Source organism: Wasmannia auropunctata, unplaced genomic scaffold (genome assembly GCF_000956235.1).
Source record: "Wasmannia auropunctata unplaced genomic scaffold, wasmannia.A_1.0 LD336053.1, whole genome shotgun sequence".
Classification (NCBI taxonomy): Eukaryota; Metazoa; Arthropoda; class Insecta; order Hymenoptera; family Formicidae; genus Wasmannia; species Wasmannia auropunctata.
Window position 1 is genome coordinate 3,379,154 of NW_012026837.1, and position 13,078 is coordinate 3,392,231.

Below are 13,078 nucleotides of genomic sequence, written 5' to 3' on the forward strand. Positions count from 1 at the left end.
GATGAACACTCGGGACTCGATGTGCTCGACTTAAAACTAACGGGCGACCACTGACTTACTCCCGAGGAAAAATCGGAAACGTGTACTTAGAGGGACGGATTTATGAAATCCGTCGCGTAATCAAACCGAGTCGAGATTTAGACCGTGGTCGCCGCTTTATGTCGCGAGCGCGCGCATTCCGCAGAGGAATGCGCCCACTCGACTTTCCTGGAAAAAAAAGAAGAGATTACATCTATTTCATAATGGAGATTAATGGCGATGTATATATATATATATATATATATATATGTATGTATATATATATTTATAAGTATAAGAAAGTTCATGCACACCTCAATCTTTCTGCCCTCAACCACGGTGCCGTGTAGCCTCTCACGTGCCCGGTCCGCGTCAGCACTATTTGCGAATGTTACAAAACCGAATCCCTGCATGCAAGGACAGACAAAACAACATGCATTAAACTCAACTTACAGACTGCCAGCGCTCCGCAAAAAGCCGACTGGCTGGGCCGACATTTCGTCTCCGCGCGCGCGTGCACATGTAGCACGCGCGCGCGTAAATATGCATATACTCGTTTAGGTACATATATAATATATGTACACACTAAGTAGGGTGGGTGGCGGGGAGGAGGCGAAGGGTGGGGAAGGGCGTACATACATGTGAGGAATGCTCCGGAGAGGAACGTCGGGGCGCGACATCCGAGGGGTCAGGGGGGAAGGGGTTGCCTGATGAAAAAAAAGGCAGAGCCCACCGCGTCTCGCGTTACGACGATTTCATTTCGTTTAATGCGGTAAAGAGAGAGCGCGCGCGCGCGTTTCCGTCGATTTTATTACATTTTATTGCAGTATTACGCCAAAAATTCGAGAATTATTTTTGAAGCGCAAGAAAAATTCGTGTTAAAAGATTTATCACGTTCGAAAGACACAAAAATATATAGCTTCTCTCCCGTCGCGAATTACATTTGCGAGATACACTTTTTGATCATTTAGTTGCTTCCTCCGATCTTCGAATGGATCCTTCGAGGCGCGTGAAAACGGAGTATCGAACAGGGGAGATCAATCCCGTTCTCATTGAGGACTAGACGGAAGACGTAGAGTAGAAAGCTCGATTCTTCCGTTTCGCCGCAGGCAACACCGGCCGCAGCTCCTTTGTGCTCCTCTCTTTCTCTTTGAACCCTTCCATCACCCTCAGCCCTACCGGCGTACCTCCTCCGAGCCGGCCCTATTTATTTCTTTTGACGCACAATGGCCGTCTCCCTCGCCGGACCGTTATGTATCGCGCGAGACACGCTAATTAATTCCCGAGGCTCCCTCGAGACGCGACGAAGCGACAGAAGCCTCCGTGGATATTCCGTTTTTTCTGTTATTTCCCGTCGATCTCGCGCTCCTTTTATTCTACCGCGAAAGCTGAAATGAATGAGCCAGCCATCCATTTATTCGTATCCTGTAATCCGCGCTTCTTTATTTCACTGTTTCGGAATTCTAAGAACTCGCGCATTTAATGTCTCTCAAAAACAAAAACCGAGTTTCTGGAATCAAATAACCATGAAGAAAACACATCGATTTTAGAGAAATAAATTTTAGCGATTACTAAAAAGTTAACTGTAAAAATATTTAAAACATCGAAGTTCAATCACATAATGGTATATATAGCTGCCTGGATCTTGCCATATTAAAAAAATTGTGAAACATGTATAAAAAGGATAAAGTGAGTAAATTAATTAGTCTAATTAACAATAACATTGATGTTTCGATTTTCATGAAAATGAAAAGATTACAATTGACTCGGGAAATCGGATTCTTACTTTTTCGGGCCAAGGGCTTGAAAGGGCTTGAGAGTTGCTTTTAGAATGTCGAAGGGACTCGCGGGGACACATTCGCACAAAAGTTCCTCGTTATTTCACGGGATGTGGGGGGCACTTTTTCGAAATGTCGACGACCAGGGGGTCTGCGAGCGCCTCATACTGCTTACGGAGACGCACCAAACAACGTGCAACAAATAAGTAAATATAAAAATCATGGTAAGAAATCATGGTCATGATCACATTAATCATCTCATTATCATATCATATCATATCGTATCATGTCATATCACGGTCATCGTCATATCATTAAAGACTCTTGCTTGTATCGTGAGGTGCGTGTACGAGAAAAGACAGAAATTAAAAAAAAAAGTTGACTTGATGAGGTTAGATATGTGAAGGAGGAGGGGAACGTGGAGGACAGAGAGAGAGGGCGTGTCGTGTATGTGTGTGCGTGTGTGTGCCACTGTACGCGCGTGTGGATTTTCCCCGTCGACGCTGAGAAGCGATAAGGGATGACGAGAAATCGAGCGGGAGGCGTAAAAAAAGATTAGAATCGTGATCGTTGTCGAGAAGGGCCCCACCCTCTCTCTTATGCTTTTTCTCGATTCGGAATATATATGCGGCAATATCGCGCGGACGTATATGAATGGAAGAACTTCGCTAGGGAGGCAGAGAGAGAAAGAGAGAGATCGATACCTATACGCGGCACGCTCTCACGCATCGCGAGTTCCGCGCGAAGGAAGAGCGCGATCGATTGCGCCTGCCACCGGAGTGTCCGCTCGCTTCGAGCACGCAGTCAAGTTTTCCCCCCAACCCTTCCGTAGCCGCCGTAGATATCGTGCCGCGATAACCCCGCTGTCGACTCAGTTGAACGTTATCACGGCGTAAGTTCTCTCTCCCTTTCGAATTCATGAAGTCACCGGAATAATACCGAAGTGCACCGTCGACCGTTATCATCAAGTGTCGTGACCTCGTTATTAACACTTTTGCAATACCTCTTGAAGATCGCTATAGTTATATTACCATAAAACCGAATGAAATGAACTAAAAATACTAACCAAATCGTCACATAAAATTTTAGAAGCTGACGTGTGTGATTGAGCATATGATTTAATTTAATTTAATATTACACTTATCGATATAAAAAAGAATTTACGGAAATGTATGACAGATTTTAGATAGAGAATAATTAAAACGAGTAAATGTATTTTTAATTTCCGCCAATTCGTATCCATAAAAATAACGAAATGGTCACAGTAACATGTGAAAACATGTATAAACGACTTTCAGGCTTTTTAGAAATCCGAATGCGTATAAATACGTGAGCAATCGTGATAGTGTCGAGGAAAAACGATGGTGATTGATTGCGCTGTCGTGGACCGTCAATTTTTAACGCATTTCTCCGGATAACGTCACATCAATCTTATCATAACTTATGTCACTCCTATTAAATGTTGAAACTCCGCCAAATCTGTGCTTTCGAATGGAGACAAACCAAAGTTAAATTTCTCCTGATAACTAAGATGAAAATTATTACAAATCTCAATCTCCCCTCAGGCATCATTATTAAAGGTATCAAAATTCGCGCGAAATTCCGCGGTATTTCACGATTTCGCCTGCGGCACTGAAATCGGAGATGCTTTTATCGTTAAAAGGATTAATTGAAGTTCGGAGCAAGCTAACAGAATAGCGGCTTCTTCGTCAGCGGGTGAAAAAGGACGGCAGGATAATCGAGTTCGCCGCGGCCGCGCCATCCGTTTTCGCTCTCCTCGGATCACGGAGAGCTGTTGGCCGGGAGTGGTTACTAGCTGCGGCTGTTACCGCGAAAAATCGCATTAAAGCCAAATCAAATACGGCCTCGGGGGCGGAAGGCTCGGTCGGAGCGAAACGGCGAAGCGCGAAGTTTTCTAATCAGTGACGAAGGATTCCCGTTCGCTCCTCGAAATGCCGCGGAAAATGCGATTTATGGGTCGAACGTGGCGAGACTGGAGTTAGCGAGCGTGCACGCGCGTGCGAGGTCGGACCTGCGCGATATTTCAAAGTCATCAGCTTAATCCGGCGTCTCTATACTTAATAATCCGCACCGCCGAGCAATACCTCCTTGCCTTAATAATCGATATTTGCCACTCGTTATCGAATAATGGACATAGAATATGGAAACATAAAGAAACGACGGAGACAATTTTGTACAAGTCACGTAAAAAATAGAATAGGTTGGACAGCTTCGAGGATCAATAAACGCGAGTTTATTTCAACAATTTCGTTAACAATTATTCGTAAACGCATAGTTAAATTACAGCTGGGGGTCTCGTTAGCCTAACACAGTACGGTGTATAACAATACGTCAATTATCGTCGAACGAAAGGGACCCGGCGCCTCAAAGAGTTAACTAGATCCAAACAGACAAGATATACACGGGCGATTCCTTTGTAACCGGAAATGAACGTCGCAGGGACAACGGACCGGCGCGAATAATTAACGATACCGTTGAGCCCTTTGCGTGGAGAAGTTAACACATGTGCCAGCGTTTTTTTTCGCGGCCATCACTTTAACTAAAGTGTACCCGATGACTGTCCGTAATTACGGCATTTTTTGTCGAGATATTACTAAGCAGAAAAAAATAACAATAGAAAAAAAAATATATATATATGTTACTTCCTTCATTCTATACCACAAAACAGTTGACGTTCATGGAAATAGCAGATGTTAAGATAAGTGCATTTTACTTAGTAATGTAAACGATTATACAAAGCATTATATAGATCTCTTTCTTAGCTATTTTTCTCTCTTAAATTAATCAACGGGTACGTTACATAAGAAATAGCTCAGACGCATCCTGCACAATTTATTAGACTTTGAAAATTTAAAAAGGTCAAAAGTCATGTCTCTCGGTGTGGCTCTTAAATTCCAATTGTATCTCTATCTTCTTTATCGTGTACATAATTCAAAAATGCCTCGGTATTCTACAAAATAATTTTCTCTCTCAAGTATTTTATTCGCGTAAAATGTTTATAAACCGGTGACGTTGTTGCTAATAAAACTGCGATTCGCAACTTCTGTGACTGTTTCTAGCTTCACGAGCCGCGGCGTGACTCGAGCGTAAGATGACATTCGCTTGGGAAATTACTGTAATGTCAATGATCGCGCGGACGTATCGATATTTTTTAGGACTCGAGAGCAAAGATATACGGCGCGAGAATTGCGAGAACCGCAGCAGAATTTATTTGCATATCCAATGCATACGCAACGACTTTTTCATCGCGCGCGCGCGCTCATGAATTCATTTCGGACCGTTAACAGTTTAGGAGACCGCGTCGCTGTCGAATTCCCGTTTCTCATTTTGGCAAAATTGTGGTATGAAAAAAAAGTAAAATGTAATGTTCGAATTATCGTGTCCCATTACGAATATTACGGCATATCATTATCGTAATATTCTTAATTTGAGAAAATGTGTCGAAATCCATAATCCAAATTTTCACGATGCGACAGATCTTGTCGCATCTGGCACTAAAATTCTAATGCTTTTTTTACTGAGTCTGAATGATAAGTTTAAACTTGGACAAAATAAAGTATGATAGATTCGTGATTAAAGTCTCATTTATGTCAACATCGTGATGTATCTGACAATTCGTTATCGGAAAATTAAACTTTTTATGGAGATTAGATATCTTCTTCATAACGTTTTATTTTTGAGAATTTTCTTCGATGCTAAATCCAATTTTCAGTTTACGAAAAACTTTATGGAAATATCAATAACACCAATAGATAAACTCCGGTACGTTTTACAATTTATAAACGTTACTTGTTTTGATTGTAATTAATACGAGTTATTCTGAACTGTCGGATCGTAATAGGACACAGAACAATGGCAACATGGATTGCACGAAAGCCTTACAAAAATTTATTTTCGCGATCGAAAGGGAGAAACGATCGGCGATATTTTGCGCGAAACAGCCAACGCGAGACGCGTGTAATAACTTACAGAACGTAACTCTGCATTCGCTTGCAATTCCGAATCGGAAAGGATGGCGCATGCGAGCGTATCGTACGAGAGATCTCTCTCTCTCGTCCAAACTTTTTTTTTTCACGATAATAATTTTCACGAACATCACGAGCTAAAACCGAGCGGTGGGCCGCTCGTATTTCCTTATGCGTTTCAAGCTCCGCCGGCGCTCTCGTGACGGGGAGATCGCGATGCCAAGCGAAAACTTCCTTAGGGTCTTATCGGGCTACGGAAAATTGCAGCTGGCGTGCACGCCGCGGATACTCGAGAGCAAGCATCGGGCAATTAATCCACCACGAATTCTCTACCGGGGTCTCTTTTAAGTGGGCGATACAAAACGTACGTTCTACTTCCGCTGACGTAACGCGCGCGTTTCGCGAGCACGAAATTACGTCCTCTATAACGACGTTAATGTACTTATAATCGTTGAGACCTTCGACCAAATTTTAATATACAGAATGCATACTTAAGTTTCCGTGCAACGCGAGAAGTAGATATAATTCTCATATAATTATGACGGCGACATGATTATAAATTAGTCATTAGACCTCTTAATACCTTGCTACAATGAGAAGTAACTTATCAAATAAAGTGGCAAGTTCTGCAAAGTGCATTTAATGAATGTAATAACTGTTACAATCAACACTGAAATTACCGAAACGAAATTACTGTGAAATGAGAAATTCATAAAAAATGACAATCATTTGAGTTCGAAGAATTAAATCAAATACAATGCGCTCTCGAATAATTGATTTTCGCGTAAAAATATCGTTCGCTGTCGCGGAATTCGTAACAACACGTAGTTTCAATCTCGTCGCAACGTCGCGGCGAATCTCGCGGCCCGAGACAGCTCGATTTTCAATATAGCGAGGCTCTCACGTTTCAGGGTGGCCTGCTTAGCGAAGCCGCACGTTCGCTATTAATCAGAGCCTCTATCAAGGAGGCCACGACTTTCTTACACGGCTGTTTAGAGCCGACAACTAACCGCGTACACCCGCGCGAGCGACCGCTTGCCGCGGAAACGACCGATACGCCCGGCCATAATTATTATGCCCCGCAGATCGTCATCTTACACGCCACGTTGCGGTGTGCAATTCGAAATAATGCAGTGTGTCGCAAATTCTCTGCGGCGAATTTTTATCTCGCGACCGGCGACTCTATTTCAGGACCTGTCATTCCTCGTGCGCTTTAAAAAATATATAGAATCGAGACTGTATCGTATCCTGCACGACGAAAACAAAACAAAAAAAAGCAGAAATACCGAGAACAATGCGGAACGCGGTTAACGTTTCATCATTAAATTTCCGTTCATCTGTCATTCATCGTGTCTGTACATCATGCCTTTGATGTAATTTGGAATGTATAATTAGTCAAATAAATCAATGACCCGTGAAAATTGCATTCTGCCATCGAATACGCGAATGTAAATGGACATTCGTCCTGTCTTGAAAACAGGAAGCGATATATTAATTAAGCGCCGAGAGTGCGAGAAAATGCTCATTAATCAGCCGGTAACAATGAAGTTTTCCCCGTTCGGCGCGACAAAATATGTTGCCGTTGTTATAAATACGATGAGGACGAGACAAAAGGCGCCGCAACGCGGGTCGATTGATTACGCGCGCGTGAGACCGACCAGGTGCCGGACGCGAGCATTCGAAATTCCGCGCGGCGGAAAGTTGTACTTGCGAAAGGCGCTTGCGGACGCGACGTCAAAAGACCAACGGGCTTCGGGTCTTTGCGGTCACGCGTGTTTAACGACTCGTGTCGTGCTCGAGAATGTGCAGCGCGATGCAATGCGCTTAATGGCGTCGATGCACTCAGCATCCCACCTCCGTATATCGTAATTCGCGGTCGTCGACCGTCGTATTCGGTCTCTATTCTTGGCTCTATACCTCTTTCCGCTATACCTCTACAGCTTCATACACGCGAACGGAAAAAAAAATCTTTTAAATCGAGAAAATTTTTATCAAGTTGTCTTTTTTCTTATACGTGATCTGTATAACGATATTTTAATGCCCAGCGTAAACATGTGTGTAAAAATACATTTCAAAAATTCATAAAACTATTTGATAAAATTAACTCTCCATTGAAAGTGTTTACACAAGTGTGAAATAAAATACATACTTTGATGGGCATACACACTTTTATTTTACATCAAACATCAAACGTTCACGATAAATAAAACATCGTTGCAGTATTTTATCTATTTTATTCGCGCGAAAAAAAGCTGAGAATGAAAGAGGAAATATTGGAAAATAATAAAATTCTACTATGATCTACCACACGCCGCTAAGCAAAACAAGTTTCGCTGGACACAATCACGTGATTTAAACACAAACGGTATCGAATAATTTTGGGCCGATTAGTACTTATATATAATCCCGAAATCGATTCGTAGATCCAACAAAATTTTTATACGCTTGCGTCCCCTCTCTGGAGGTCCGGCAATAACTACCGAGAATATCCTTTCTCATGGCAATTAAGAATTTAGACAAAAAAATAGAGTTAAGTCAGCGGATTGGAAAGCGGAAAACGTCGTACAATGCCTACTATAAGCCTAATAACAAGGGATATATAAGCATTGTACGACATTGATATTTCTATCTCACCAATGCTCCCATTTCCATTCTGTTGACTTAACTCTATTTTTTGTCTCATTCTCAATTGCTATGAGAAGGATATTCTCGGTAGTTTGCCGGACTCTCCAGAGAGCGGACGCGAGCGTTTGAAAATTTTATTGGTTCTACCGGGAATCGAACGCCCGAGATCTTTGGTATGTACAACAGACCAGTGCGCTGTCTTCACGCCATAGCTCACGCTCGCGATTTACCTCGAGAATGGGAGAGAACTATAACTTCTCAGCTGCACGTGAAACGCTGCGCGCGTGTTTACGATATGATTTAGGAGTTGCACGGCAGAGGGGAAACATGACGACCGAATAGACAGGCAAATGGCGGGCGATACGGTCTCGCGGATCTGTAAGCAAGAAGCATGATGAGCGCGTGTCTCGGTCGGCGCCATTAATACGGTCCATTGTACGGTCGATCGAACGCGCGCGCGCATATAGCGCCTATAGTCACGGGTGAACGTTTGTCAAAGAGCGAAGGACAAATATCATTAATGGAAATCGGATGTCGGCGGCTGTAAGCGCGATTAAGTATGATTTCCCTCTTTTCGCATCGTCGGGCCATTGTCCCGCGTGTGCGCGCGCGCCGCGTAAAAGGTCTCGCCGAGAGCGGAGACGAGTATAGTAGAAGCACTTGAGCGCAATTTGCACCCTTTTGATTAAGAAACTCTCCTACTCTTCCTCCTAAACGCGCGACCCCCTGTTCACTCCGTTGCGAAAATTCCTCTCGCGAGACCGTCGACGGATTGCGCGCGTTTGTTTGCTTTTATCACCGGCGCCCGTAACAATGAGGCCGCCATCAGGCTCTTATCGACTGTATACGGTCTTAACGGCGCGTATTTCGTTATAACGTGAACGTTTTTACTGTCCATATTGCGAATTAACGAGAATGCGTTTTTCCCGCGAAACCTCGGAAAGAAGCGCGCATAAAAAAAATTCTCCGTATTTCCCGATCTTCTGAGTCTGCTTTCGGCGAGCAAAATAAAGTAATTTGAGACTAATCCTTCGAAGTGTGACAAACAGACCGTGCCGGAATATATCGCGATTATTACATGATAGATGGCCAATATTTTTACAAAAAAAAAAGAAGAAACTAATTAGAACAAAAATTACGTAAGAATAGTTTGCAATATAAGAATATCCCTGTCTTCATAATGCGTTATTCTCGACAAATCCGATAACACTATAGCAGCAAAACCGAGCGTTTCGACTGAAATCGTCGCGCTTGAGATTAAAATCGGGACAGCTAGGTATACGCGCGATGAAATCGCGTTTTCAAGGCCGGGGAAAATGCGCGCTCGCTCACAAGAATTGCGCTATTCTAAGCGTTGCCACACTCTCGACGCGGACCAATTACCGCACTCGATACGATTTTCACCCCCCCCCCTCCTCCCCTCCCACCTCCCGTGAGTAATTTGCACGGTGTGTACAAACGACTGCATGACTTTCCCTAATGGCAAAATCGACTGACGGACACCCGGTGCGGCTGATGCGTTTAAAACGATATAACGTGCGCGCGCGTGCGCGCGAGAAAACGAGGAGGGAACGTCGATAAGAAGGTCTACGTTACGCATCTATCAGTATTAGCGGACTCGCATCGGAATGTAATTGGTTCTAAATTACACGCTTCGAACTGCGCGCGAGCAACCCGAAGTTTCGCGCGCCCCGATAGCGTACATATACTCGCGCGCGACGTAGTAAAGAAGACGCCAAGCGAGGCGGATGCAATCCCCCCCCCCAGGATGACTAATTGCTTCTCCGCGGCTGTGATTAATTACCGCACCTGCCGTAATATAGCAGTGAGGTTTAATTGCGACGGACGTAAAGTAACCGTTCTCCCCCACCCACCCACCCACCCACCCCTCCTGTCCTCCCGAGACGACGCGCGCGAGCGCACGCCTCTTCTCTCTTTTCTACGTCGCTCAGAGAAGCGCGATACCCGACATCTCCTCGCGGAGATTTATATTTTTCCGGGAAATCGTTACGCTCGACTCGTCGAGTCAGGCGGCAATAAAAGACGCGCAAAATATGCGGATTTAAAAAAAAAAGAGAGAAAACGCGCAGGAAGCGATTATTCGTTCAAGCGCGAAGATTTTCATCCGAGGCGGAAATGTAGCCGACAATTCAACAACTCGTTACTCACTCTCACTGGACAAATTACTGTCGATTATTTCGAATTTGTAAGAGTATTACATTCGTGACGTCGCGCTGCGATATCGCGAGCTCTCGCGAAATATCGGCCAGGCACACGTCTCCTCGCGGTTTCCTTTTCTTTCGGAAGTGCTGCAAACGTCACGACTAAAGAAAAAAAATAAAAAAGGTGCGTGCTGATCCGCAGTAAGTAAAAAAGGCTCATTATTTAGCCTGGTTCTCATTACCATGGCGTTTAACGTTATTTCTACTTACAAAGGTGATCATTCCGTTAAAGGCGGCGGTATTGCCATACACGCCCCTGACAAACGTGACTGCCCATGCAAGCTTGTACGTGAAATTAATAATTAAAGAAAAATATACAGGAAAGAAAATAAAGGGTAGAATCATATTAACATCCGACACGTGCACGAACTCCAGTTACTCGTGAAAAAAAGAAGCCTACTTATTAAGTGATCCCGCATACACACTTGCACAGCAGCGCTTTTGCGATCGTGCCCCGAAAGAGAACAATATCCTCCGGCTCGCGTTAAAGGTAGTCGTGTTAATAATCGCATTCCTTGCCCTCGAGATGAGGTTAGTACGGCAAAAACGGAGAGCTCAATCTGTCTACGTTTGTAGCTACGGATCGTTAACTGCGAACGAGAGGGTCTTTAAAAAGGTGCCGCGCGAGGGTCGAGGATGCCATTAACGGTAATCGTATAATTAACGACGATGCAACTAACAGCAATAAGAATAATCGACAACTGCCGACATTTATTACACGTTTAATGAGTAATAGATTATTAATGTTTCAATTCAGATAAAAATTGTACGATTAAATAAAAAAAAATTCATAAATCTTTGCTCTGCAAATAATTATTGTAAGGAAAATCGTTCGGAGTTTACACGAACACAGTTTTTTTTTAGCAAAATAAATGGATAAATGCGCGAAATCATCCCGGAATGATTTCTATCACCTTTTTAAAACTCCTCCCTCTCTCTCTCTCTCTCTCTCTCTCACTCAATGCGGAGACTCCACTGATCTACAATGAAACTCGACCAACCTGGTACACACGTTTGCACTATCAAATTGAATAACCAGCTACTGGTATTATGCAAAACAAGAAGTGACGACGCCTACGTAAACGACACACCGATATTCATTCGGGATAAAACGTGTTCGTGGTCTACGTGTGTATACTCGCGTGTGTGTATTGTGTACGAATGTGTATGCGTGGAGGAGTGGTCGCGCGCGCACAGGCGCACGCGCGTGTACATGTCAGTACAGACGACGTATAATACGAGCGAGTAACAATAATAATTACCCAATTAATTAACAGTGAGGTGCGAAACATGGCAAGACAGTATAAAAAAAAAGAGATATTAACACTACTTCGCGCGCCGACCGGATGTGAGCGTGTGCGTGTGTGTGTACGTGTGGGTGGGTGGTTTCAGAAGAACAGCTATTTCTCAATGAGAACAACCAAGTCAAAACAATTGATTAACCAATACACTATGTCAATATGATTGCGTGAATGTTAACGAGGTGTCGGGATTAGAGAGATAGCGGAGAGGCCTGTGCACTTCGTGGCTTGTATATAGAGAGGACGAGAAGCTCGCTTTTCTCTTTCTCTTGCTCCCTAACTCTCTTTCTCGCTTTGAATTACCGTGTATGGACGAATTTTTCCGAGTATTTCCCATGTTCCCTCTCTCGACAACGCGTGCGGAAAGATGCTTCCTCTTCGTCGAATTCACTCTGCATCATTGATTTCTCATTATGTTCTTCTCGTTGCTCACGAATGCGATAATACCGAATGCCTTACGGCACGGATATATTTTTTATGAGCGCGATGCTTCTCCTTTTATCGACCAGCAGGATCGCGTCGTTAATAATAGAGAGCTGTCGGTCGTAAAAAGTACTCAAAAAAAAAAANAAAAAAAAAATTACGGCAGGTACGCGGCGCGCGCGATGCATTTGCTCGATACTCGGACGCTAACGCGCGATATTTTCTCGTTTCTCGTATAATATACCGGAAGTAGAAAAGGCCGTGCTTTAAGGAAAGAAACGAAAACGTGCGCGCGCGCGCGCGCAGGTGGCGATGGTGCTGGCGAAGGAGTAGAAAAGAATGAAGACGGATGCTGGGATCGCGACGTTCTCTGCACCTCCGACGAAAGTAATAGACACCCGCAATGGGAGAGACGGTGGCCGTACGTATCTCGGACGGGCAATAATCGTTCGTTAGAGCAAGTAATCGGGGGTGGGAGGGGACGGAAAAAAAGGAGAAAGAAAAGTCCAACGTGAAGAAAAAGAATTAATTCGCCGCGTAAAAATCGACGGCGGGCGACCGCGTCGCTCGTAACTCCTGGTGTCTCGTCTCGTGTGTCAACGGATTTGTGTGCCGACGTGTGTTGTGTGTGTCTCAATAAGTTACGGACGGCGGGGGACGGAGATATGTAAGGGATCAGGATGGAGTTTGTGGAAATCACTGATAGGACAGGACAGAAATATGGG

At 44.0% G+C, this 13,078-nt stretch overlaps 1 protein-coding gene across 1 annotated transcript in view; it reads right to left on the reverse strand.

Annotated features, from left to right (window-relative positions):
* LOC105451297 (RNA binding protein fox-1 homolog 2) overlaps positions 1-13,078 on the reverse strand; it is a 108,746-nt gene that overhangs the window by 69,615 nt on the left and 26,053 nt on the right. Inside the window, exon 5 of the mRNA XM_011691668.1 lies at positions 333-425. Within this exon, the coding sequence (XP_011689970.1) occupies positions 333-425 (93 nt within the window). The remainder of the gene's footprint in view (positions 1-332; positions 426-13,078) is intronic.